Genomic DNA, 25,973 nt, shown 5'->3' with positions numbered 1-25,973 from the left:
CGGTGAAAAGGGGGGGCGAATGAGGGAGAGAGAGAAAGTGAGAGTGAGAGTGAGTGAAATAAGAAAGGTTCTCTTCTTAAGTGCTCTTGCAAGAAGGCTAATAATGTAATTGCATTTATGAACTCTACTATCTACCCTAGCTTAGGTCTTCCTTAATTTGGCAAAATGACACTATAAGTGCCATAAGTTGTGTACGACGCTCACTTTAGTGCCAAAAGTTTTCGCCGGCTTACTTAAGTGCCAAATCGGAAGAAAAACGATCACTTAAGTGCCAAAAGTTTTTTTTTGATCACTTCGGTGCTAAAATTTTTGAAAATAGATCACTTAAGTGCTAAAATTTTTGAAAAACGATCACTTAAGTGCCAATCTCCGACGAGCCACGTCAGCTTTAGAAATTAATAAAAAAAAATGCCACATCGGATTTCCTGCGGAAAATTGTGTACGGCATCGAAGTTGGCACTTAAGTGATCGTTTTTCAAAAATTTTAGCACTTAAGTGATCGTTTTTCAAAAATTTTAGCATTAAAGTGATCCAAAAAAAACTTATGGCACCAAAGTGAGCGCCGTACACAACTTATGGCACTTGTAGTGTTCTTTTGCCTCCTTAATTTGCTCCCATCCAAGCAAATATAAGGCCAAGAGGCCATCTTGAATTCTTCTACATCAAGTCTCACACTAAGCTTGAATGGCTACCAATATAAGCACATGCATTTAATTGAGAACTAACCAAGGAAACCAAACAAGAAACTAACTAGGTTGTTCTCCTCCTCTTCTCTTCTTAAGTGGCGCCCACTCCTCCTCAAAGCGAGACCAACTTTGGTTTCTTCCCAATCAAAGCTTCTAGAAGGTGCATTAAATGCTAAACTATAGGTTACTATACATAGAACACTATTCATGCACGTGGCACATTAATGTGCAATCTTCCAAAAATCACCAAAAGGTCAAATGTGGGCAAGATAGGCTTTTCTCTCTTGATGGGCGCCTAACAAGGCTGAACAAGTTCATTGGACTTTGTCTTGGGCGTGTGCCTTCGTTGGGCTTCTAATGCTTGGCTTGCGTCCACCTATCCGAAGATTAACGGTTCAATGATGCTTAATTAAGCGTCGTCCAAAAAGGTCGTCTCTTAATTATCCATAAACCGATACTCGTAACTGGACTGAGTTCTATGGTCAAATTCACTTGGAAGAGCCTCTGACAACAAATAAGAGACTTTCAGGGATTAAGGGCGACTCGTGATTAATCCAAAATCGATCCACGTTTAAGCTTGTTCGACTCATGGTTTATCCATGCTATTAGTGCTTCAATAATTTATACCATTTCCTACGTCTCAGACCGGGGTCGAATTGAGAATGTCACACATGGAATCACATAATATAAAAGACTTGAATATATTGGACTCTTATGCTCCTGATGCACCTAATAATGGCTTGAGAGACGAAGGAAGAAATATGAGTGGGCCAATCAAACCCGAAAAACCTTTTTGTGTTCTAGTTCGAATTTGTCAATATTCATATAAATTTAAACCAAGGCTTTGTGATGGTGACGTAAAGTGGAAGAGATGCAGAAGGATTAACCCAATCAGATTATGGGAGGATGTTTGTGCTATGAATTCAGGGAATGGGATAATCATCATATTGGCTCCTCGTGCACGAATTGGTCGGGAACTAATATTGCTCTTCTTATGTTAGGGGTATGCAAAGGAACCGGGAATCGCCCGGAGCACCCGAAACCAGACCGGACCGGCCCAGAATCGGTGGTTCCTAATGGCCGGTTCCAATAATTGGAACTAATGGGTACCAGTCCAGTTCCCAGTTCCAGAAATGGAACCACCCACCCAGATTGGACCAATAAATATATATAATTTTTTAAAAAATGAACAAGGAAAATATGTTTTTTACTTTACTTTGGCTTGAAATTCCTCTCCGAACCGTCGGGAGGGGGAAGTTAGCAAATGCTGGTGTTGTTGGACTTGTGTCATCGAGATTAGGAACGTTGGGAAGAACTGGGCTAATGCCACCAGAGCCACAATAATGCTCAAACCTATAAAGTGTTAATCAATGATACTAATAAATCTAATAATGTTGATAGAGGTCCATCGCTGGAAGAACCATCACGGTGGAGCACTAGAAGTTGTTGGGTTTGTTGTAGGTGACTCGGCTAGGCAGGGACGTCGCAGTTGGGCATCGTGTGAGGCATGGTGGGATCGGTTCTATGGACCCACCCGAGAACCGGATCGTGGGCGATTCCTTATTCCAATTTTTGCGTAACCGATCCTTAGTGGGCAGTTCCTAGTTCTAGGGTGGGAACCACCCATCCGGACCACGCTCACCCCTACCTTATGTGGCCATAAAAGAGTGAAATCAGTTATTGTGTTGAAGTGATATGTAACTCTCGCCTAAAAGACTAGATGTCCGAGTAAAGAGGTATGGTATGGTTGGTTTTCATGTCTTGACCATCCCGCTAGTAGGTAGACATATTACAAAACATCAATTTAACGCAATGCATTTTTTTCAATGTCTTTAGGGTTAAAGTGACATCCACGGTTTGAACCTCGAATCGACCAAGGAAAATGGCCAGGGAATTGGCATGTGGATCGATCCGAGGGTCGGCCATAGACCAATTGGTTTGGTCGGAATGGGTATTGAAAGGATCGGTAATGGTTCAGTCGAAGGATCATCTATGAATTAACCAAGGAATCGGTAGTGAAACGACCCCCCAATCACGCGAGTCGATTAGAATAATTCGATCATAGATTGACCGCTCGACCATAAGGGTCGGCAGTGGGACGATCACGCATCAATTGATTGACGGATGGTCATGGATCAATATCGTGCATGCATCTGTCGGTCGTGGGTGATTCCGCTTGGCCATGCACCGGTCACGGGCAATCATGGACCGATTTTGATGTAATTGATTCCACGCGACTACATGATAACCGATGATCGACTATGGATCGTTAATCCTCGAATATGGACCGGTCGCGAATCGGCCATGGATCGATGCGGTGAACCGGGATAGGCCATGGACAGGCCATGGACTAGGCCAGGAGTCTTGCCGCTTGGTCGCGGACTAGGCTTTGTGCCGGCCGTGCAAGCCCGGCCCTGTGCCCGTCAGTCAAGCCACGAGCCGGCCTTGTGTTCGGCCGTGTGCCAATCACCGCGACTGACACTTGTGCTAGTTCTTGTGCCCGGAAATTCTGGTCAATACTCGATCCACTGCCGATTAGGCTTGGCCAAGAGCTAGTCATTGCGCCCGGCCGTGTGCTAGTGCTTGTGTTCGGCACATGTGCCCGGCCCCTTGCTCGTACAGCTTGGCCATGTGTCCTACACCGCGCCCCTGCAGCTCGGTCCTATGCCCGTGCAACCCGACCCTATGCCCGGTCAGGCTCGGCCGAACAGGCCTTATGCCTGGTCCGCCCGGTTGGTCCGGCCTTGCACTGTTCTGCTCGGTCTTTGCCTCGGTTATGTCCGGTCATACTTGGGTATATTCCAACCTCGAACCTCGGTCCGAACGAGATGGTTGATCGCGAATGGACATATAAACTCTCACTTATCTTAGTTGCCTCTTAAATTAAGCATTAGTGAATTTTAGTGTCCAAGAAGAAGATAAACCGTTAGATTAAGTGATATGCACCAATTATTGAGTGTTCTTGAGAAAGAGCACATGATCCATGCCTAAAGGCTTCATGAACAAGAGGACAAAAATTGACTTAGCCAAGTCAATGGCATTATTGGCAACTTCTCTTGCAAGTTGACCGATAATAGAGCTTATCTTACAAGACACCCATAATAAAGACCAACACTAATAATAGAGACCATGGTCAATACTAGAGTATCTTGAAAGTGAAGATACGGTGTCTCACGCCCAAGACAAGGAAGAAATGACAAAGACAAGTATAGAAAGGCCATCAATGAAGCCTTGGTCTTAAATGGCCTAGTAAGGCATGATGACCCTACTAAGCAACTTGAAAGCCAAGTTAAGGAATGAATGGCCCAAGTTAAAAGCTTGAGAAAGAAGATTAATTATGGCAAAGACTTTCAAGACCACATTCATCATCAGTTAGACTTTTGGCCCATTCTTCATAATTAACTTTGCAGGCCATACTATAAATAGGAAAGTGTCCCCACTTGGCCCATTCTTTCTCACGCCTACCCCACCTCATTCGGCCAACCCCTTCCTCGCGCCACACACACTCTCTCTCTCTCTCTCTCTCTCTCTCTCTCTCACGCCCCCACACACACTCGGCCAACCATCATCCTCACTCTACTTTTTTCTTTGGTCCCCACTAAGCTTTGCCTTTTGTTTAGTTGTTGTAAGTAGATTCCCTAATCTCGGGATAAGATGTTGTGATATGTTGTTGACTTGTGTTTTTACCAGATCCGTGCTCGAGACTTGCTTGATGTTTGCTTGGGTGTTTTGTCGTTTGTAAACCATAGTCACGAGTTGAAGCAAGACTTGACCGCGAAAGAGGAAACGTATGTCTTGTACGCACGTTATGGCGTATGGACCGGACCTTGCTTGGTAAAAGTTCGATATTGAGGCGTATCGAATATGAGTTAAGTTTGATTCTAGTTCAACGCTTGGCTTGTTGGATCAAGTCAGGGGCCCTGGATCGTGGCCGACATACTAGATGCTTATGGTTTATTATCCATGAATTTCACTTGCATTCACGCCTTAGGACCCTTTTGTTTGCATGGACTAAGAAATAAAGATAAGAAACCGGATTGCTTGAGGTTTGATGAATGGACACACGAGGGACTAAAGCCGTCCACGATGGATTTCGGATGCTCGATGGATTTCGAATGCCCGGTGAATTTCGGATGCTCGATGGATTTCGAATGCACGATGAATTTCGGAAAAAAAACGATGGATTTTGGTTAATAATAAATGAATCCCGTGTGTTTATTTTCGCGTGCTCAAAATACCATGTGTTGATGCATGCGTCGTTTATGTACCATGCTTGATGTTCTTTTGGTTGATGCGTGAACCCTGAATAGTACGTGGCCAAGGTAAGGCACGTTTTTGCTATTGATTTGCCATCGATACCCGGGGCAATAAAGGTTTGGGCACATGTTCGCCAACGATTGCTTCCTCCTAACTTGAAATTAGTGGATTTACTTATTGAGTCCTTGACTTACTCCCCGTGGTTTTCCTCAGATTTGTAGGATAGCGTCCCCACCCATTCGTTTTAGTACCCTAGTGGAGTTAGTAGTGAACGAGCCTGACTTCATTGATACGGGCGCGGGTAGAGCCTACCGCAAGGTTATTTCCTTGGTCATGGTCTGGACAACCCCGTGCCTCACACCTATGAGGTGTGGTACATGTGGACTGAGGGTGGTCTGTTCAGCCCCCTTCGCAAGTTCAACGGACCATTCGAGGGAGTCAATGGTCTCGCGCCCAGGGGTGCCGCGAACGGGGTGTAGGCGAGATGGACGAGTGGGGAAGGAGGTCGGCTTTTGGGAAGATAGTTTTGAGAACGTTTTGTGAAAGTCACGGTAGCGGAGTAGGATAACCCAATCGTGTGTTTTGAAGGATGTACAAGCGGCTAAGGGCCTGTAGATAAGGGCTTGTAATGATAGCCATTATCATGTAAATAGAAGCGTGCTTGTAGTGTGTTTTCTAACCCCGTTGTTACTTGATATTGTTGTGATTGTCCCGAGTCTATGCTTCCGCTTGCTCATAACAAAAGATGAAACAATGAACGGAACGTCGCAAAAATAACCCCCACGGATCATGATTCCGACATGGGGCGTGATAGTTAAAGAGTTGAGAATCTAGACCGATAGCTCAATTGCAATCGAAGTGTCAATTTGGATGGTTGACATTGAAGTTGTTGAGAAAATATGGGAGCCCGTTAAAGATAGGAAATAATATGAATCACCTTAGTGCATGCTAGCCTAATGTATTTGTACGCATTGGTGGATTTACGTGGAATCACATAATCTAAAAGACTTGAATATATTGAACTCGCATGCATTCGAAACACCTAATAAAGGCTCGAGAAATGGAGGAAAATATATGATTGGGCCAAGTGAACCCAAAAAGCCTATCCAAATATCTCAATTCAATTTTTCTTTATATCCATATAAATTTAGAGCAAGCCTTCATGATAGCGAAATAAAGAGGAAGGGTCCGAAAGATGACCTAATTAAACAGAAGGAGGGTGTTTGTGCTATGAGTTCAAGGAACAATATAATTATGATCTTAGACGATTTGCTAAAGATGGTTTTGTCTACTCGTGCGTAAACTGATTAGAAACTGCTCTTCTTATGCAGGCCACTAAAAAGTCAAATCTATCCTAACAGAAGCCAAAAAGTTCTTCTCTCTCTCTCTTCATTCTCCACTGTCTTCTTCAAGTTTCAGCCATGGGGAGGGTTTGAGCTAATCTCACCCTCCCCTCCCTTGATTTTGTTTGAGTCTTTTTGTTCTTTTCTTGTTTTTTCTTCTCTCTTGATCTAAATCATGGAGCTCTTTTCTCTCGGTCTAATTCTAGATCTAAGAGATTGAACTCTCCTGATTTAGTTCTAGATCTAGGAACTTTACTCTCCCAATTTAGATTTAGAAGTTTAATAATGTTTTCGGGGATTTGATACCCTCATGCTCTGTCCATGTACAAGTCCTTTACCTTCAGTTTCATTGATGATTGTAAGAGTTTTGGCGTCTCGCTGAGCCACAAAGATTTACTCTTCCAAAAGTTAGATCTGTGTATTTTCAACCCGTTTTGGTTGTCTCCATCCGACGATGGTGTAGAGGAAGCCGAACCTAGGCGTACACCACCAAAAGGCAGCGCCATAGTTTTTGGAGAAGGACTTTCCAGTGGTGCTCATCACCGATGATGATACGAAATCTAGTGATTAGCCGCAGATTATTTTGCTTGACAAATCCGTTTCTATGGAGTTTGTGTTTAACCCTGCCAGTGCTATGTTGATTCTCCTTGTTTTCTGGATTTGACTTTATTTTGTTGTCTTCCGGGATTTGCTCGGCTTCAATTTTCTTTACCAGTTCGGTTGACGTACCCTCATTGAAAGCATCAATTTGGACAGCCGACATTGAAGTTGCTTAGAAAATGTCGGAGCCTATTAAAGACGGAAAATATTCTTAATGATTTCAGTGCACGTGAGCCTAATGTATCCACGCCCTCGATGTTAGTGGATTCACACTGAATCACATAATCAAAAGGACTTGAATATATTGGACTTGCACGCACTTGATACACCTAATGATGGCTCAGGAGCCGGAGGAAGAAGAAATATGATTGGGCCAAGTGAACCCAAAAAGCCTATTCAATTGTCTCAATTCGATTTTCCTAAAGTGAGGTTTCATGATAGCAAAATAGAGTGGAAGAGATGTGAAATTGACTCGAGTGAAATGAGGCGTTTGATGATGATGATGATGCGATTTTCCATGGGAAAATTGTCCAAAAAGTCCTAAACATATTACATTTTTGCCAATTGAGTCCTAAAAATTTCAATTTTATCAATTGAGTCTTAAATATTTTCATTTCTTGCCAATTGAGTTCATCCGGCCAATTTTGGCCGGAAAGTATTGACATGAACGTCGGCCAGCCTATGTTGACAATTTTTAATATTTTTCTTTTCTTTTTTTTTCTTCCCCTTCTTCCTCCTCTAGCTGGTCGCCGGGTGTCGGCAACCGGCCAGAGGGGAGGGCCGACGAGGTCAACCTCACCGGCCTCGGGCGAGCCTCGCCCCAGCCGACCACTGGCGAGGACAAGCCTCGTCGCCCTTGGCAAGGCTCGCCATGGCTGGGCGAGGTTGGCCTCGCCAAATCCGGCAAGGTCGAGCCTCCCCCTACCTAGCAACGGCGACGAGGTTGAGCCTCGCACTCGCCCAGCAACGGCGAGGCTTGCCTCGCCCAACCATGGAGAGGTCGAGCCTCGCCAAATCATCGCCTATGGTAGTGGCCAGCGGGGGCGAGGTCGACCTCGCCAGCCCTCCTCTTTGGCCGGTTGTCGACGCCTGGCGACTGGCTGGAGGAAGAAGAAGGAGAGAAAAAAAAGAAAATGAAAAAAAAGAAAAATAATAGAAAAGAAAAAGAATAAAAAAATCGAAAAATATTAAAAATATTATTAAAAATTATTCACGTTAGCGTTGTGCAGTCCGGCCGGCGTCCACGTCAGCGATTTCCTATCAAAATTGACCGGAAAAACTCAATTAGCAAGAAATAAAAAGGTTTAGGACTCAATGGGCAAGAAGTAAAAAGGTTTATGACTAAATTGACAAAATTGAAAGGTTTAAGACTAAATTGACAAAATTGCAATAGGTTTATGACTTTTTGGACAATTTTCTCGATTTTCCATACTGGTTTTGATATCTCTTATGGTCTTGGCCGTTTAGCTAGCACAAAGACATTTCACAAAACATCAATTCGACACGTCACATTTTGAAAACGCGCAGACGAATTGCAATTCTGTCATGCAATGTCTTGCTGGCGGCGGCGAGCATGCGGACGAACCGCAATTCCGACATGCAATATCTTGCCAGCGGCGAGCCCCGGAGGGAAGCGGTGCTCGCATCCACTTTCGGGTCATCCCGCGATGCGGCCGGCGGTGTTGCCCTAGGCGGCGCCGTATCTGGACTTCTTCGGTCCCTCCCCAAATTCATTTCGTTTACCTTTTCCTCCTCGTGCTTTCCATCCGTCTCTCCGCAATTTCTCTTTTTTCTCTTTTCTTACTTTTCCTTAATTTTAAGTAAAACAAAACGTGACAACTCCCAAGTCCCGAGGCCTCGTGCTTATATGAAGGACGAGAAGGAACAGGAAGAGGAGCCCAACGTCACTGGAACTCTTCTCAGACGTGCAAACGCACGGTTCTTCTCCCATTTTCGCGTCGCCTCCGGAGCAGAAGCTTCCCTTCGGTCCGAACGTGAAAAGGGTCTCTGGGATTGCGATTTCGGGACACGGGGATAACCCCGCCGGAGGAGGAGGAGGAGGAGGAGGAGCAGGAGGAGGAGACCCGTCATGGCGGTGGAGACCGACGCCTCCGCCTCGCCGGGGTTGGCCCTCGCCGACACCGACATCAACTGGGACAGGTCATGTTTTTTCCGACGCTTTTCGCATTCCAATGGGTCGAGGAACTTGTTGGAGCTGCTTTCCTCGCTTTTGTCGCTGTTCTTGTTTTTGCTTTTGCTTTTTTGGCAATCATTCTCTGTCGGTGGTTTGCAGCGTGTTGTGAGAACTCTGCGATCTGCGAATGTTTGCTATATTCGTGCTGGTTTTTAGAATTGAATCATCGGCTTTTCGTGCTTCGGGGATTCTTGGTTTCGAGTCTAGGAGAAATTCTTCAGTGGGTCGCTTGTTATTTTGGTTTGCTGCCGTGCTGGAAAAGGTTCTCTTCGAATTTTAGTGTTCCACGGGAAATGAGTTCATAGTAGCTGTTGCATTAGGTTCCAGTAAGAAGGAGGCAAATCGTTCGCAGTGGAAAGGGAGTGCATAAATTGTAGAAATATTGTTTCGATCATCCTTACACTGGTTTTCGATTGATTGCTGCAGTTGGGCATGGGATGTTTTGAAAAGCTATATGTAACAACAGAGTGTAAAAATTTGAGGAACTATGTGTACCTTCAAGTGACAAATTGGGGTGGCAGAGTTAAGAGTGCAACCAGATTTTTGAACTCGTGGCTCTGTTTTTGCGACCTTTTATCCCATTACCATCCCTCTGTTCAACGATTGAGGAATTCAATCAGCCGATCACGTCCAGTACGGGATTGTGGATCCTGCATGAACTCCTCTTTTCTGATACCTGCCGACATTTATCAGGCTTGGTTATTCCAAATTCATATTGTATAGGTCTATGTCATTTTTGTCATCTATTCAATGGAGTACATAATTTTCAGTATAGATCTGCTTAGCTTAATAAATGGGCTTATATTGGTTACTGAAACTGGAATTTGCGACCCTTTGTTTGCACCAATTAGGTTGGACAAGATGAGATTTCATATAATTGGGGCTGTACTCCTCACCGCTCAATCTGCATTACTACATCCTGCGGCAGTTGTGAAGACTAGAATGCAAGTAGCTGGCTCTGGAATGTCTCAAATGCGTGGGATGGTTGTGTTCAAACATATACTGAGAAATGATGGTGTTCCAGGCGCATATAGAGGTTTCGGGACATCTGCTGTTGGATCATTGCCCGGCAGAGTTCTGGCTTTGACGTCGCTAGAAGTATCGAAAGATACGACGCTGAAATATATGGAACGTTTTGATATGCCCGAAGCCACTCGTGTCGGCGTTGCGAATGGTGTGGCAGGCATGTTGTCAAATTTAGTTTCGTGTGTCTACTATGTGCCTTTAGATGTGGTATGTATTTTTTTCCTGTAACGATCCTGCCTTGTTTTCGTGTTGGTAATCTACAGAGTCCAAGGAATTTTACCGGATGCAGAGTCAGGGACTCCTTGTTAACTGGTTTACATAACCCTCATTGCAGAGGCTGTGTAATTCTACCAAACTTTTAAAGCATATTCGTGGTGTGGTCGTCAGGATATCTTTCTAGTTATGGATGCCCAAGATCTTGTATAAGTGTTAATGAACTGTTCCTGTGGAGTAGCAATGTGGATAGACCTTTCCCCCTTCTCCATTGCAAATAAGAGTTCAAATTAGCTGCCAAAGTAACCCAATGTGGAGTTTAGCTCTTAGTTGATTTTCCAAAAAATTTCTAGTCGAGTTGTCTTGAGGGTTTAACATACTTGAATCTCCGTATGAGATTTTTCACTCACACTGTGGTCTTGATCATTGTTCGTAATTTCCTGTTGATTTGGAAATAAGTCCTTTCTCTGTTCATATTTTTGTAATCTTTTCTGTGCACCACTCAAAATTTCTCTCACAGTTTTGCATTGGACCATCAGATCTGTCAGAGGCTAATGGTGCAAGGACTTCCTGGAACTGCATCATGCAATGGACCGTTTGATGTGGTTCGTAAAGTCATGAAAGTCGAAGGAGTACGTGGACTTTATAGAGGCTTTGGATTAACGGCTCTTACCCAGTCTCCAGCATCTGCACTTTGGTGGGGCGCCTATGGAGCAGCCCAGCACATTATCTGGAGGTGAGCTCATGAAATATGGTTGCAGTTTCATCAATATCAGAATTCAGCACGAGTCAATATTCAATATCACGCTTTCACTGGTCTAGGAGCTTGGGATATAAAGATGAAATGGAGAAGCCATCTCATACTGAGATGGTGACAGTACAAGCTACTGCGGGATTGCTGGCTGGCGCTTGCTCGTCGATCATTACTACTCCTGTAGACACTGTAAAAACACGACTTCAGGTTAGACTCTTTTAGGCAGAAGTCGGTGAAGATCAGTTTCTTGGTCAAGTGTTTTATCTTCAAATTGACCGTTATTATGTTGACACAGCCTCAGTTGAGAACAGTGTTCTGTTCCAGGCACATTCGGTAGACATGTTTCTTTGGTAGTTAATTAAGCAGGCTCTTATGACAACTATTGCTGCATTTGCTTGTCTTGTGTTGAAGGTCATGGACAATTTTAGTGGGGGAAGACCCTCTGTGCTCAACACTACAAAGACATTACTCAAAGAAGATGGGTGGTGGGGGTTTTATAGGGGTTTCGGACCACGGTTTCTGAGCATGTCGCTCTATGGAACGACTATGATCGTGACTTATGAACTGATAAGTACGTTTTCCTCCCATCTCTGTATTGAAGATGAGCAAGAGCAGTTACACGTACTTCATGTTTCCACAAGAACTATTCCATGTTTCCGATATCTGCTTCTTCTCCGGGGTTGCGTTTGACACATTGTTTCACTATCTGCCGTTCTTATAGTCGAAAAACTCGAAAGATTGTGGAGACAACTCCGAAGTAGTTTTGCAACTTTGGCCTCATCCCTCTCTATTTCCAATGAATAGAAACTCTGCAAGTGATTCCTAGACTTCATCTCCTCTTTTCTGTCTTTGTTTTGCTCTGCAGAAAGACTATCGTTGAAGCAAGACTAGCTGGATGGCCGGCAAACAATTCCGGAAACTCTGAGTCGGGAAGCTGTCTCGCCGAAACACCGAAGCTGATGATTCTTTGCTTCTTTAGGTTTTCTGAATTGAAAGGTGCAGTTTGTACCTTTCTCAGATTTTGCAGACACTTTAGATTTATTCAGTACCATGTCGTCATTATTTGATGTTACCGGTCCTAAAATCATCGACTAATTGTTGATGGTCATGACCAATGTGATTAATAAAATCAAGGGAAGTGCTGAGTTTTCCTAAACCATTCATTAAAGCTTTTTCAAGAAACTTTAGTAACTGGTCTCTCAATTTTGTGCATTTTTTCCTTTTTGCGATAAGTAATAAATGCCGCATTTATTTCGCGGAAAATGAATGATTTGGACTCACATGTATTGCTTACAAAAATGAATGAAAAAGGATAGCTTGCTATATGCCCGAGGTGTTCCGAAAGATTCGTGAATTGGGGATACCCCACGAGTAATTGTGCGACCAAAGTTAAGACGAGCACCCAGTGAGTGTTTGACCAAACATTTAAAGTTTGATTTCTCCCTCATTTTATGCGTCCGATCGACTCGACTCGATTCTTTATGCATTGAAAAGCTCGTGAATCCTAATTTCAGAACTAGTCATCAAGCGCCGGGAAACGACAAACTTTCCGGCGATGTTAGAATCGGGTGTTCGCTACTTGAAAATGTTATGTGGGTTTTATGAGGTACAAACTTTTGAGTTCTCAAATGTAAGATGATCTTTGCATTGTCCCCGTGAATGATCAAAGCCCTGGTCAAACTGTCAACCAATCGATCGAACTTTTCTTCATTCGAAAACAAAAGGCTGAGGTATCAATAATTCTACACGTCATTGTTTCTTTTGCATAGCTTAAAAATTTTCAGATACTTTTTTTGGTCTAAACAAAAGGGTGACTTGTCTTGTAAGTGACGCGATAAAAAAAAATGAAGTGAAAAAGTTAATAGCACTTAAATAACAATGGAAAATAGCATAGCATTATCCAATATTCATTAACATCTCGAAAATATTTTTCCATATTTGAGGGAGCTAAACCAACTCTCATGCAAGCTACCTAGGCTTAATTGACCCATCTCTTACATGGTTTAAAAGTTTAAACGAAATGGTCGATGTCATTATATTTCCGTCATGGGCATTAGAACATCAACATGACCTTTCCCTAATATGATAGGATCGGGGAAAAGACGCGCCTTTTGTAAGCCAATTATCTTGCCCATGATAAATGTTAGGTAGCTAAATGCGAAACGATCGACAACGTCTAAATAGTGAGCCTAACAAAAAATGAGCGCCCTCATATATTCAACTGCTCATATGAATCTAAAGTTTAAGGACATTATCGAACAAATCTAAAGTTCGGGAACTAAAATTACAAACTAAACCGAAGTTCAGAAAGCCCAGTTTGTGTGTCGTTTTCCCCTTCTTCTTAGAAGACTCTCCACCCTTCTCCACCTCTTTCGCCCGTCAAATTGTGGAGCTTTCGCGTGAAACGAATGAAAAAGCCATCCAAAAACGGCGCCGCGTTTCGATTCTTTTCTGCCCGCAACTTCTTCAGCGCTAAAAGAAACAGGGGAGGAAGGACTTCCTTCACCTGTCGATCCAAGCGCAAAAATAACAACCCTCCCGTCAAACTCCCCGGAAAAAAAAACTCGAAGAAGAAAGAACTCGAAACGGTACTCTCCGCCAGCGTCGACGATGGCGGAACCATCGCCGGAGGGACGGCGGCGTTGATCTCCGGCGGGCGGCGAAGGAGGAAGAAGAAGAGATGGAGAGCGGGTTCTGCTTCGGCTGCCTCGAGCGCCGGATCGCGTCCGATTTCTCCGGCCGCCTCGTCTTCTCCCACGGCCTCGCCGATTCGCCGCTCCCCTTGGGATCCTCCGCCGTCGTGCAGGTCCCGCCCTCCGCCTCTTTCCCCAGCTCTCTCTGTCTTTCCGTGTCCGTGTGGTGTTCGGTTAATCGTTTTTTGTTTTTTTTGTTTTTTTTTTTTGGAATGGTGTTGGTTGGTTGCAGATGTCGAGCTCCGACGGCGAGGCTCCGGCGTCGGCTTCGGCTTCGGCTGCGGCTTCGCAGTTCGTTTTGCACTACTTGCCGGCTCGTCGACACGCTTGCTTGGCCAGATACATGTAAGATCGTCAAGGCTCGTATCTTGCCTCGTGTTTGACTTTTGCTGGAATGCTTAGCTTGGTTCGTAGTTATATATGTCTTAGGCTAGTGTTCGAAATTAGGATCAACTGTGAATTCTTGGTCATAATGGTCCCGTTTGGAGACTTCCTTATAGCAAAGTGATATTTTCATGCCTGATTTCGCAACTTACACGGAAGGTAGTATGCGGAGGGAGATTGATTTCTTGGAGGTTTCGCTCAGTAAATGCGGCGTACTGCTGTTTCGTATGTCATCGTCGAGCGTGTAAATGTGCTGTGAGTATGTGGTGTACTGTCAAGTAGTACAGGTTTGTGGGGATTTAGGGGCAGGTTTTGGTGAAGCACGTCATTCTCTCAATGTGCTTCTACTTTTGAAGTTTCTGGTGCAGTTGAGTTTCCCATCTGTTGATATTTGATTCATCATGCAGCGATGAGTATACTGAAGAAAATCCTCAAGAAAAGAACAGCGATGAGATTGTTTCTACGGCTTCGTCCAAAGCGAACAAAGAACATGATAATGCTGCGCTTTTTGACAATGAAGCCACTGAGAAGCCTCCATTAAGTGGACCTGTGTCCTTTTTGAAGGATAGTGGAAGAACATCATGCTCTGGGGCATGGGGATCTAAATGTACTGGTTGTAATTATTCTTACAAGTATTCTCGTGATAGGACAATTACTGCATTGGCGCCAATAGCTTATGTTGCCCCTTGTTGCTACTCCGGATTTCAGGAACTTGCTTCTAGCTTCTTGTCTGGGTCGCTGGAAGATCATGTTTTACTCTCGCTCTGTCTCTTAATTGAAGGAAAGGCCACAGGACGGGACAGTGTTAACTTCCTTAACCTAATTGGGGTGCCTTCATATGGTGAAGATGGTTTCCCAGGATGTTTGAGGCATCCAAATATAGCTCCTGTTCTTGGGATGCTTAAATCTTCTGATCATATTAATCTGGTGCTCCCTAAAACCCCATATACCTTGGAAAACATTCTTCACTATAGTCCTGAGACTTTGATGTCTGAATGGGATATAAGGTTCGTGATCTATCAAATTCTATCAGGTCTAGCATATATACATGGATTAGGCATTACTCATGGCAATATTTGCCCATCGAGTATAATGATGACCAAGTCATACTGGTCCTGGATTTCCATTTTTGATCAGTCTAGCTCGTGCTTGATGGACGGTGAATGCACTACTCCTCCAAATAACAAATTTGGGATTAGCTGCGATGTGGATGACTGTGCTTGTCAAAGACTCTATGCAGACTTGAAGCTGTCCCAGTCTGTTGATTGGCATTATGAATTTCAGCAATGGTGGAGGGGGGAGCTAAGTAATTTTGAGTATCTTCTCATCTTAAACAGATTGGCTGGGAGAAGGTGGGGAGATAATACGTTTTATCCAGTAATGCCATGGGTAATAGATTTTAGCACAAAACCTGAAGAAAATTCTGATGCAGGGTGGCGAGATTTACGCAAGAGTAAGTGGAGGTTAGCAAAAGGGGATGAACAGTTGGATTTCACCTATTCAACATCTGAAATCCCTCATCATGTGTCAGATGAGTGCCTTTCTGAACTGGCTGTCTGCAGCTACAAAGCAAGGAGGCTGCCTTTGAGCGTACTACGGCTGGCCGTACGATCAGTGTATGAACCCAATGAATATCCCTCGACTATGCAAAGACTTTACCAGTGGACTCCTGATGAGTGCATCCCAGAATTCTACTTTGACTCACAAATTTTTCATTCTATACACAATGGTATGGCTGATTTGTCTATACCGTCCTGGGCTAGTTCCCCAGAGGAATTCATTAAAATGCATCGTGACGCGTTAGAAAGTGACCGGGTGTCGTGCCAAATCCATAATTGGATAGATATCACCTTCGGGTATAAAATGTCAGGTGAGGCAGCCGTTGCAGCCAAGAACGTTATGCTGCCATCAACAGGCCCCACAGTGCCTAGATCAGCTGGACGCCGTCAACTCTTTACTCGACCACATCCGATGCGCAGGGCTATTTCCAAGAAGATACGCTATGTAGACAATGGATCATCTGAGTCTCAATGGCATGATAACAGTCTTCTTTCTGAAACTGTTAACCTGCATGAACTGGAAGAAGCGTTTGCATTTTCTGAACATGCTAGGCATTTAAATCCGGCCTATTGTTTCAATGAGGATTCTAACGAAAACATCCCACATATGGAAGGGGTGGTCAATAATAGCATTAAAGAACTCATATCTGATGTTGGCCAAAAGTATGGAGTGCCACATAGTGTTGATCTGAACAATCTTCTCGAGCACATTGAAGTGGAGGATGAAAGCTCCATGGGATACCAAGAGATACTGCTCTGGAGGCAAAAATTATATTTGTCGAAGACTCCGTCCTCAGGTGTGGGGAAAGATATATTTTCCGTGGGTTGTGTCTTAGCTGAACTTCATTTAAGGAGGCCACTTTTCGATCCAGCGTCTCTGGCCGAGCACCTAAAGGATGGTAGATTGCCAGGCTTGCTTCAAGAACTTCCTTTTGACACCAAAGTGATCGTGGAAGCTTGCATCCAGCATGAGTCGAACAGGTAACACTTGGCATTGCCTTCTTAAAACTCACAATGTTAAATTATTTGGTAGTGCTTCTTCTCTGTGTGCTTATTGCTTAATAGCGACACATACATAATATCACTTGTCTATGGATGTAATATGCACCTATCCACAGAGAACCCATTATAGTTCCTTATAAATGCGGGGAAATATGATTGACAATGCATTTTTCTGTGCTTAACCTGACGTACTTTTCTTTGGCATAATAATTAGGTGGCCATCGGCCAAAGCTCTTTTGGAATCTCCATACTTTCCTGCAACAGTCAAGTCTTCCTACTTGTTCATTTCTGCGCTTCAGCTTCTAGCGACAGATGCATCCCGTCTTCGTTACCTTGCAAGTTTTGCAAAACAAGGAGCCTTTAAAGCAATGGGGTCATTTGCAGCTCAAAAGTGTGCTACCTATTGCTTGCCACTTTTGGTGACTCCCTCATCAGATACTGAAGCTGAATGGGCCTGTATAGTACTCAAGGAACTTATAAAATACCTAACGCCTTTGGCATTAAAGACAACAATCTTGCCTTCTATCCAGAAGATTTTACAGGCTAGATATGAACTTCATCTATACATCTTATATATCAATTGTATTCTGAACTATCCTTTCGATTTATTTCTAATTTGACGATAATTTCAGACCGCAGGTAATTCGCATTTAAAAGTATCTATACTTCAAGACACATTTGTGAGAGAGATATGGAAACGGGTCGGTAAAGATGCATATCTGGAAACATTACATCCACTGGTCATATCAAACTTGCACATTGCTCCACATAAGAGTTCTGCTGCTGCTGCTGCTGCTTCTGTGCTGTTAATTGGCTCTAGTGAAGAGCTCGGTATACCAATTAGCGTTCACCAGGTTAAGCACTTCCCATTGTTATCCACCTTCTATTATTTGAGGTTTGCTTAGTTTAATGTTGTTCTGGCATTTATAGATACGTCCATCTGGTTGAATGTTGAACCTATGTAATGCCTGTTCGAGTATGTCATGCTAAAGATTTGAGCCTTGACACAGACAGTTTTGCCTTTGATTCACTGCTTTGGGAAAGGACTCTGTCCTGAAGGAATTGATGCCCTTGTTAGAATTGGTAATTTCGTTCTCCGGTTTTTCTACAACAGTCTTATATAGAACTAAAGGGTGCATCGTGTTAGCTATAGTTTTGGCTTTGGTTTCAGGTGCACTTCTTGGGGACTCGTTTATTGTGAGACATATGCTACCATTGCTTAAACAGGTGATTCATTCCTGTCTCAACGTTTCGTGCATGAATAAACCTGAGCCCTTGCAGAGTTGGAGTGGTTTAGCTCTAGTCGATTGTCTGGTAACATTACATGGTTTAGTTGGATTCTTGCCAAAAGACCTGGTTGTGAAAGAGCTGATCCAAGTATGTACCACATGCTAATTTTAATTTTCTCAGTATTATTGAATATGTTTCAGAAATAACTTTGGAAAGTTCAATGTCCTGCAGGATCACAATTGTCTCCATGTTATCATTCTTATGCAGCCCAATATAGAAACTTCGGTACTTCAGGTGCTTCAAGTATCAATTTCGGTGTTCCATTATGCATTTATATATTTTTCTTTGTTAAAATGTCCTTCCAATCTACCGGTGTATCTTGTCTGATGCGAGAATACTTTTTCTTGGCTGAATGGATGTTAAAGTGGTTTATGTGCCGTCATAATGGACCATACTATGCATGAAGGTATTTGCTTAACATGTAAGGATTCGAATATCACTGTTCCACATGTCTCCTAGTTTGAATTAAAAAGTTTAAGTGGGCATGGCCATCTGGCCAGTGAAGATTTTGACTCTTCACTTCTCAAATTCTTCTGCTCCAAGGAACCCATGTTTGTTCTGGTTGATACTGCTGCTTTTATTCGCTGTTTTCAAAACTGCTCCCGACCGGCTGGTTCATCCAGTTCAAGTGAAGCATCTAAGCTGTCTTCGTCATTTTACCTGGTTGAACCACGTACTAGGTTAAATGGGCAGTTGAAACGGCTCAGCTCGGCATTGGAGCTGCCAACGAAAGGATTCAAATCAATGACCTTAAAGAACCCGAGTCAAAGATCTTGCCCCTCAACCAAGTTATGTCTTTATCATCACTAGTAGCTATAGATATATATATATTGCAGATACTGCAGCCTAATGCATTAAATAATGGAAAAGCATGTGGGGTGTGAATGTAAGTGGTGATCCCTGGGTATCTTAAGTGAACTCTGTAGACACTCACCCACCTCGCCAGCATTAATCATGGTCATGTGTTGACACAAGAATCTTTTTGGTAAATTTGATTATAGAATGGCTCTGCTGATTGTTAGACCAGCGAAACCAGTAGCTAAATATGATTGTCTAGCGGTTCTGCTGACGGTTAAACCAAAGGAAGCAGTTGACCCACAATCTTCCGGTGACTTAAGCAGGATGCCGACACTCCAGTTTTCAACACTGCTTTTATCTGCATGGCACAGATGTTCTATGGTTTCTTGTCATTATCTGGATCCTTTATTTCTTAATCTCGTGATAATTTCGTGCAATATTTTTGGCATGTCTGATATTTGCTCTAGATTATCCAATGAAGCATTATCCTTTTCTCTTGCCAGGTTGCTGCTAGTACCTTGTTGGCAGTATGTCAGCAGATTGGACCTGATTTAACTGCAGCTCATGTTCTTCCACAACTTAAAGAGCTGTTTGATGAGCTTGCCTTCTCTCAGGATACTGCCAGCAGAGTTAGTGGCTCTGTTGGCAGAAGCTCGAAGCCTTCCAGAGCAAAGATTGATGGGCAGGCTCATATTGGGAGCCGTACAGACCTTGTGTATGTGCCTTATCTTTCAAATTAAGGTTTTTTTCTGTAAATTGTGGTATCTGATTTCTTCTTTTAGTGTGCTTCGCCAAGTAATGTCAACGAAGTAGTGTTCCTCTACCTATTACTAAGTAATAGCATGTACAGGTTGCTTCTGTATCCTTCATTTGCATCTCTTCTTGGAATAGAGAAACTCCGCCAATGCTGTGCCACATGGTTGCTTCTTGAGCAATTTCTTCTGCGGTGTCATAACTGGAAGGCATGTTCACTTTATTTTTTGGATTTGATTAGTTACTCCACATCAAAATTCGTATGATGTGAAATTGCCCTCATGAATTTTTATACACTTCATACATCTGATTTTCTCATTCTTACAGTGGGAATGTACAGGAGACTTGTCCCGAAGCAGCTCTGAAAATGCTAGTTCAAAGAGGCCTTTTATTAGTCAAGGCTCTTCTTCTGAATACAGTCCTGCTAAGATGTTGCTTAATGGGGTCGGATGGTCTGTTCCCCAAGCACAGGGTAACAGAGGTGTGAAAAACTCGATGCCCCAAAGAAGGTATAGCAGAGTTGATGAGACTCTCCCTGATGGCCACGTAGCGAACTCAAGTCTTGTACACTATGAACATTGGTTCTGGTTCCCTAGTCCAGTCATTAGCTGGGATGGACCAGAGTTTCTTGCACGTATGGGAGGTCTAAGAGATGAAATTCCATGGAAAATCAGAGCATCTGTAATACATTCAGTTCGTGCACATCATGGAGCCCTAAGATCTTTAGCTGTGTGCCAAGATGAGTCTACTGTTTATACTGCAGGAATTGGTCCAGGTTTTAAAGGAACTGTCCAGAAGTGGGACCTAACTAGGATGAATTGCTTATCGGGCTACTATGGGCATGAGGAGGTTTGTTTCTCAGAATACTTTTAAGTGTCAATTAGCACATGCGTGCTGTTTAGCCTCTTAATTTTGGTAGCTTCTTTGCCTGGGAAGCTCCAGTTAGCTCCTCATGATATATACTCGTGCATCTGCAAGTAAGAAATCTTTGTACTTATGCATGTGAAGTTAGGAAGTGGGGATGAGAGGAAGAAGTGTCACGTTTTGTAACAGGTTAGAGTTAGACTACGACTTCAGATGATGTAATTGATAGGGGTTCTCGATCTTCAGTTGGCATGGTTCTAGATCTAACATACTTGCTTCTAAGATGTAATTTCATGAATCCTAGCTCACTTTCTCCTCTTTTTCGAAAATCAAGCCTATTTCTTCTCCCTGATGAGTTGTAGTAGGATTATACATGTTCTGAGATTATCTATAGCCTAGGAAGAGTTTCTCTTGGGCATAGCAGCCATCACAAACTTATTTTGTTTTACTATTACTGGATACTGAGCATCATTATAGGTTGAACTGTGAAGGGTCTTTTGGTCATGGAGAGCACTTTTAAGGATGAAATCAATGATTTTCCAAAGAGATTGTGTCTCCTTATATGATCTAGAAGTGACATGTTGAATCTTGTTGCCTTAGTTGAGAATATTCCTATACATGTAGGCTTGAAGTAACATTAGCAGTGTTTGCTTTTGAAAATTATTCCTTTGGAAACGTGGTCATGTTCTTGTCCTTGTAAACTGACACGTCAGAACTAGATGAACTGAAACGACAATGATATGACTGATCTTGTCGAGAACAACATGACACTAACATAATGTTAATATGTTTACCCTATCTTTCCTTTCTCTATGCACTAGTCCTCACATTACTAGTTTTGAGTGCCTCAAAAGGCATCAAGTCCCATGTATAAGACCTGTTGAACTCATCATCGTTAAACTTGTCCGAATTTCAAGTTCCAAGATTTCCTATTTTCCAGTAATGTAGGGGATTTTCCACACTTCTTACTTTTCATGGTTCTATTAATCAGGTTGTAAATGACATATGTGTCTTATCTGGTGGACTGATGGCATCTTGTGATGGAAACATACATGTATGGAGTAGCCGAAGTGGGAAAGTTACGTCTGTTTTTGCCGAAGGATCAACAGATTCTGCACACTTTGCTAGTCCAGTGATAACTGCGTCAGGCATCAGCAATGACCAGATCAATATGCTGAACTCCAGTACACTATCAAGTGGGATATTGACTGGTGCATTCGATGGGAGCTTGTACACTTGCATGCATCATCTAGAATTTAGTGAAAATCTAGTAGCTGGAACGGGAAATGGTTCTCTCAGGTGATATGTAATTGTCTGTTTGCAATTGAGGATGACATCTATCAAAACCTTTGTCTTCATGGGTATTAACTTTTTTAACATCTAACCTACTTTACAGGTTTATTGATGTTTCCAAAGGTCAAAAGCTTCATTTATGGAAGGGTGAATCCATTGAATCTGGTTTTCCCTCTCTTGTCTCGGCCATTTGCTCCTCCGGATCTGATGGAAGGTTTCCAAAGAGCACATCTACTTCGCCTTCTTGGATTGCAGCTGGGTTAAGTTCTGGTCATTGTCGACTATTTGACATGAGGACCGGTGATATAGTTGCCTCTTGGCGAGCTCATGATGGATACATAACGAAGGTACTTCAGGTTCCTAGAGAAATTTCTTTTGGTCTGTACCAGATTACCAGTTGCTAATTGCAATGTTACATGCAGGTTGCTGCATTGGAGGCCAATTTGATTGTTTCTAGCTCTCTTGACAAGACCTTGCGAGTTTGGGATATGAGAAAGTACGGCCTTTATATCTTTTTTCTTCTTTTATATTTGCATCGCTTAGTTGCTTTAGTTATTTGACTTTTGTTAACTGTGTCTTTTTTTTTTTACTTTTAAAGTGTGCCAATGTTTAATGAGCCCCTCTCTCTTTATTTGATTCCTTTCTTAGTCAAATGTCCTCTTCCAGCTACTTAATAATTGCAATTTGAAATACTGTGGAAAAAATCTATGCATGTTCAAGCTGTTTCTCTCATTTATGTAAAGCTTAATTTGCAGGAATTCCTCGTCCCAACTTGCTGTCTATAGAGGCCATACAGATGGGGTGTCTGGTTTTGCGCTGTGGGGTCAAGATGTCGTATCGATATCAAGAAACAAGATTGGGCTTTCATCTTTGTCTAAGTCTGGCAATGAGGTATGTAAAATAGTTTATTTCGTTGCATATTCTTCCTGCCAAGAGTTCACACCCATATAATAATAATAATAATAATAATAATAACAATTACATGTGAATATTACCTTGTCGTGTCATGTGGGCACTTGGCCAATAAATTTTTTACAGTAAGCAGTATATTAGATTAAGGTTTCATCCTCAACTATTGTCATGTTGTGTTTGGTATTACAAGAGTGGAATGAAATGAGATGATGAAATTAAATGGGAATGAAATCTTTGTTCGGTAAGTTTATTTGGATCCAACACTCAATTGTAAGTTAAAATTAATTTTCGCTTTGGATGTTAAATGAGATTTCATTAAGGTACCATGGGCAGCCCCTATTTGAAATCGCTTCCGATAGAAGCCACCAATATACAAAATTATGCACAAAAGACTCTTTCTAACATTTCCAACGAACTAGATATATGAAATTGAACTTTCCTGCTATACCAACAGTGAAGAGTGCACAACCAATATTCCTAAAAGAAATTCCCAAGGGGATTTGTCTCCTTGTTCCTCTCTCTCCAAATTAGCCCCAAAAAAATGCAGAGGAATTATCTGAGGAATCTGCTTCTTTCCAACATATGAACTGAGTCTCTCTCCAGGCCCAAAGTTCATGTTCCGTAATACTCGAAATCACCCAATATACTGCTGAAATTGCAAACATTGTAGTCCAAATCTTTTTTGTCCACTACAATGTAAAGGTAAGTGATTCGCACTCTCCTTTTCGCTCTTGCAAAAAGTTTAATCTATTAACCAGTTTTTTCCTCACTTCTGAGGTTTATCCTAAGTAACAATATGTCCCCTAGCTGCTTCCATACGAACAAGGAACCTTCAAGGGAACTGAACGTTGACTTTCCGGATAGAGTTCACGGAAAGAGTGTGCTCTGTTATAGTTGCATCTGAGTAGAGATGATTTCTGAATAATAGGATCTGACAGAAAAGGTTCCAGAGGTGCAACAATTTTGCCGTAGTCTATTGCCATCTCCCACATCTGACATTGCTCAATACAACTACTGAAAAAATTTTGAGAGAGCTTCGAGCTCCCAATCTTGAGCTCTACGTAAAAAGTCAATCTCAACCCACCATTTCCATATCGTTAGTCTTTCCAACAATCAGCCACCCCAGCTCTCTTTTTTCTTGCTAGTGCAAACATACCTGTAAATAAATCTTTGAAAGCAGTGTCTCTACAACACATGTCATCCCACAACATAGTATTCCTACCATTTCCCACTCTAACATAAGTTCTGTTCTTGAAAGCCCGACTCCAAGTGGATCCCGATGGCAATCCCAGGTACTTTATAGGTAACACGGCAACCTTACCACCAAGAATACAGGACATTCCTTGCACATATACATTCTCGCCCAGAGGAGTTAATTCACCTTTATACAAGTTCACTTTTAGTCCCGAAACTGCCTCAAATCATAGTAGTACAGTATGCCTTTTAGGTGCTGAATTTGTTGAATGTCATTCTCCAAGAAAATTATGGTGACATCCTGAAATAAAGGATGAGATGTGGAAACTTCGTTACAGGCATTGCCGACATTGAAACCACTAATAAAACCTTCATTATAGCTTTAATCAACATCTTACTCAATACTTCTGTGAACCTGTTGCTTATCATTTGTCTTTTTTCTTGTTTTCCTCCATTGGAAAGAGAGTAAAGTGGCTCTCAGAAATGGACTTTTTGTAGGCATCTGGTTTCTAAACATTATTTAGAGCATGTTTCTTGCTCACAATTTAGAGCATGTTTGGTGTGAAGAAAGGTGGAAATGATGAGGATAAAGTGAAACGAGAAGGGAATAACTAAGTTGGTATGCCAACTGCTAGGAGTTTTGATAGATTGATTGACTTTCTTACACACAAAGTCGTTTTCCCATCACGGGTTCTGCTCCTAGGGAATGGAAGTATGCCCTCAAGTTCTTCAATTCCTATGTTTTTATGTAAATATCGTCATTGATGAAGAAGATTGCGTTAAAAGTCCACTTGCAGTTTTTGATACATTGCAGTTTGCGATAATGTGAAGGAAGAATGTTTTCGATTTCAACGGGCAATACATGATCGATAGGGAAACATAATTTTGATACAAGTGATCTGTCTTTGAAGGGTGTATGATTCATTTTCTTGTCATGGCTTGATTTACGTGTTGACAATTCATGTGTGCCCGCCGCAGGAGGGGGTGCACCGCATTATACCTCAGAAACTTCATGTCGGAGATCAGGGAACAAAAAGTCCGTCGGCATTGTCCAGTATAAGTATTCTCCCTTTCTCCCGTTTGTTTCTTGTTGGAACAGAAGACGGCTATCTGAGAATATGTTGTTAAGTTTTCGCTTCTCTTTTGTAAATTCAAATGCAAGTTCTTTCCAATGATCCTCTCCTCCATTTTCCGTTTACCTTCTTCACTCCTTCCTTTCTTAGGCACTAAGTTATATCTCAGAAATGACAGTAGTTTAGGAGACACATGGAAATGGCCAATGCCCCGCAGGGTATTATATGCCGACACTTCAGTATCTCACATGAATAAGTGAAATTGCTCGATCCATCAGCAACGCTTTATCATTAGACACCGCGACCTAATATGTTCAATCCTCATATTCATGTCCTAGGTACTCGTAGTTTTTTTAAACCTTGCGAGGAAAATATTATCTATGCAGTTTTCATGTTCGGTTCGAACAAAAACGGGCCACTGCAAGTACCACTAAGCCACCGATTTTTGTAAACTGTATGATTAATCCATAGTTGAGTTGATTGTATATGTTACCTTTGTCAATTAGAATTTTTCAAGACTAAACATATGTATTAGAGAGTAGGCGAGATGTCTTCTACTTAATATCCAAATTTCAATATTTAATCCGGAACTTTAAATATCTCTTCCCTCTATAGATATTGAGAAAATTCAGACTAATACTTGTGAGAATCCCTTTTCAAGACCATTAGGCTCATTTTCTGGGAAAATCTTATTTACAAGATATGCTCGGCCAAAGTTCGGTCAATATGATATTTATTGGAGGAAAGTACTGTTTGCATGACATGTAGCAGACTTACTAGAGGATATTGCATTACGCTGTGTAGAAGAGTTCAGCTCCAAACTCAATCGGATGTGCGAGGTGCGAATGTTTCACCAAAAACATGTCGGGAAAGCAACTTTCATGGAGAAACTAATTTTGCAGAATTAAGATGAAAAACAAAGGAATGCCGAAGTGTGTAGTAAAGCAAAATTGGGAACTAGAGATTGGACTTGTTGGTCCTAAGACCGGAAACATGTCACTTAGGGTTTAGTTTACATTTTATTAATTTTTGTTAATGACTTTATGTCAATGAAGTTTACTTAAGGTTTAGTTCACATTTTACTA

At 42.3% G+C, this 25,973-nt stretch overlaps 2 protein-coding genes across 2 annotated transcripts; both read left to right on the top strand.

The window, feature by feature from the left end:
* Positions 1–8,739: 8,739 nt before the first annotated feature.
* LOC115687514 (uncharacterized) lies at positions 8,740–12,229 on the top strand. Its single transcript, XM_030613111.2, has 6 exons — positions 8,740–9,046; positions 9,932–10,313; positions 10,859–11,055; positions 11,142–11,280; positions 11,485–11,644; positions 11,939–12,229. The coding sequence occupies exons 1-6, from the start codon at positions 8,976–8,978 to the stop codon at positions 11,962–11,964; spliced, it is 975 nt and encodes a 324-aa protein (XP_030468971.1). The 5' UTR covers positions 8,740–8,975; the 3' UTR covers positions 11,965–12,229.
* A 1,345-nt stretch (positions 12,230–13,574) lies between these two features.
* Positions 13,575–25,162, top strand: LOC115687453 (protein GFS12). The gene is made up of 16 exons (XM_030613034.2): positions 13,575–13,879; positions 13,999–14,111; positions 14,558–16,690; positions 16,926–17,253; positions 17,344–17,565; positions 17,722–17,794; positions 17,883–18,088; positions 18,173–18,235; positions 19,303–19,514; positions 19,650–19,761; positions 19,880–20,401; positions 21,408–21,715; positions 21,813–22,056; positions 22,132–22,205; positions 22,465–22,600; positions 24,794–25,162. The coding sequence occupies exons 1-16, from the start codon at positions 13,754–13,756 to the stop codon at positions 24,941–24,943; spliced, it is 5,022 nt and encodes a 1,673-aa protein (XP_030468894.1). The 5' UTR covers positions 13,575–13,753; the 3' UTR covers positions 24,944–25,162.
* Positions 25,163–25,973: the final 811 nt, after the last annotated feature.

This window comes from Syzygium oleosum, unplaced genomic scaffold (assembly GCF_021117445.2).
Source record: "Syzygium oleosum isolate NSW1041296 unplaced genomic scaffold, Sole_v2.1 Sole_v2.03, whole genome shotgun sequence".
Lineage (NCBI taxonomy): Eukaryota > Viridiplantae > Streptophyta > Magnoliopsida > Myrtales > Myrtaceae > Syzygium > Syzygium oleosum.
The sequence above is the reverse complement of the archived record's forward strand: the minus strand, read 5'-3'. Positions and strand labels throughout refer to the sequence as shown.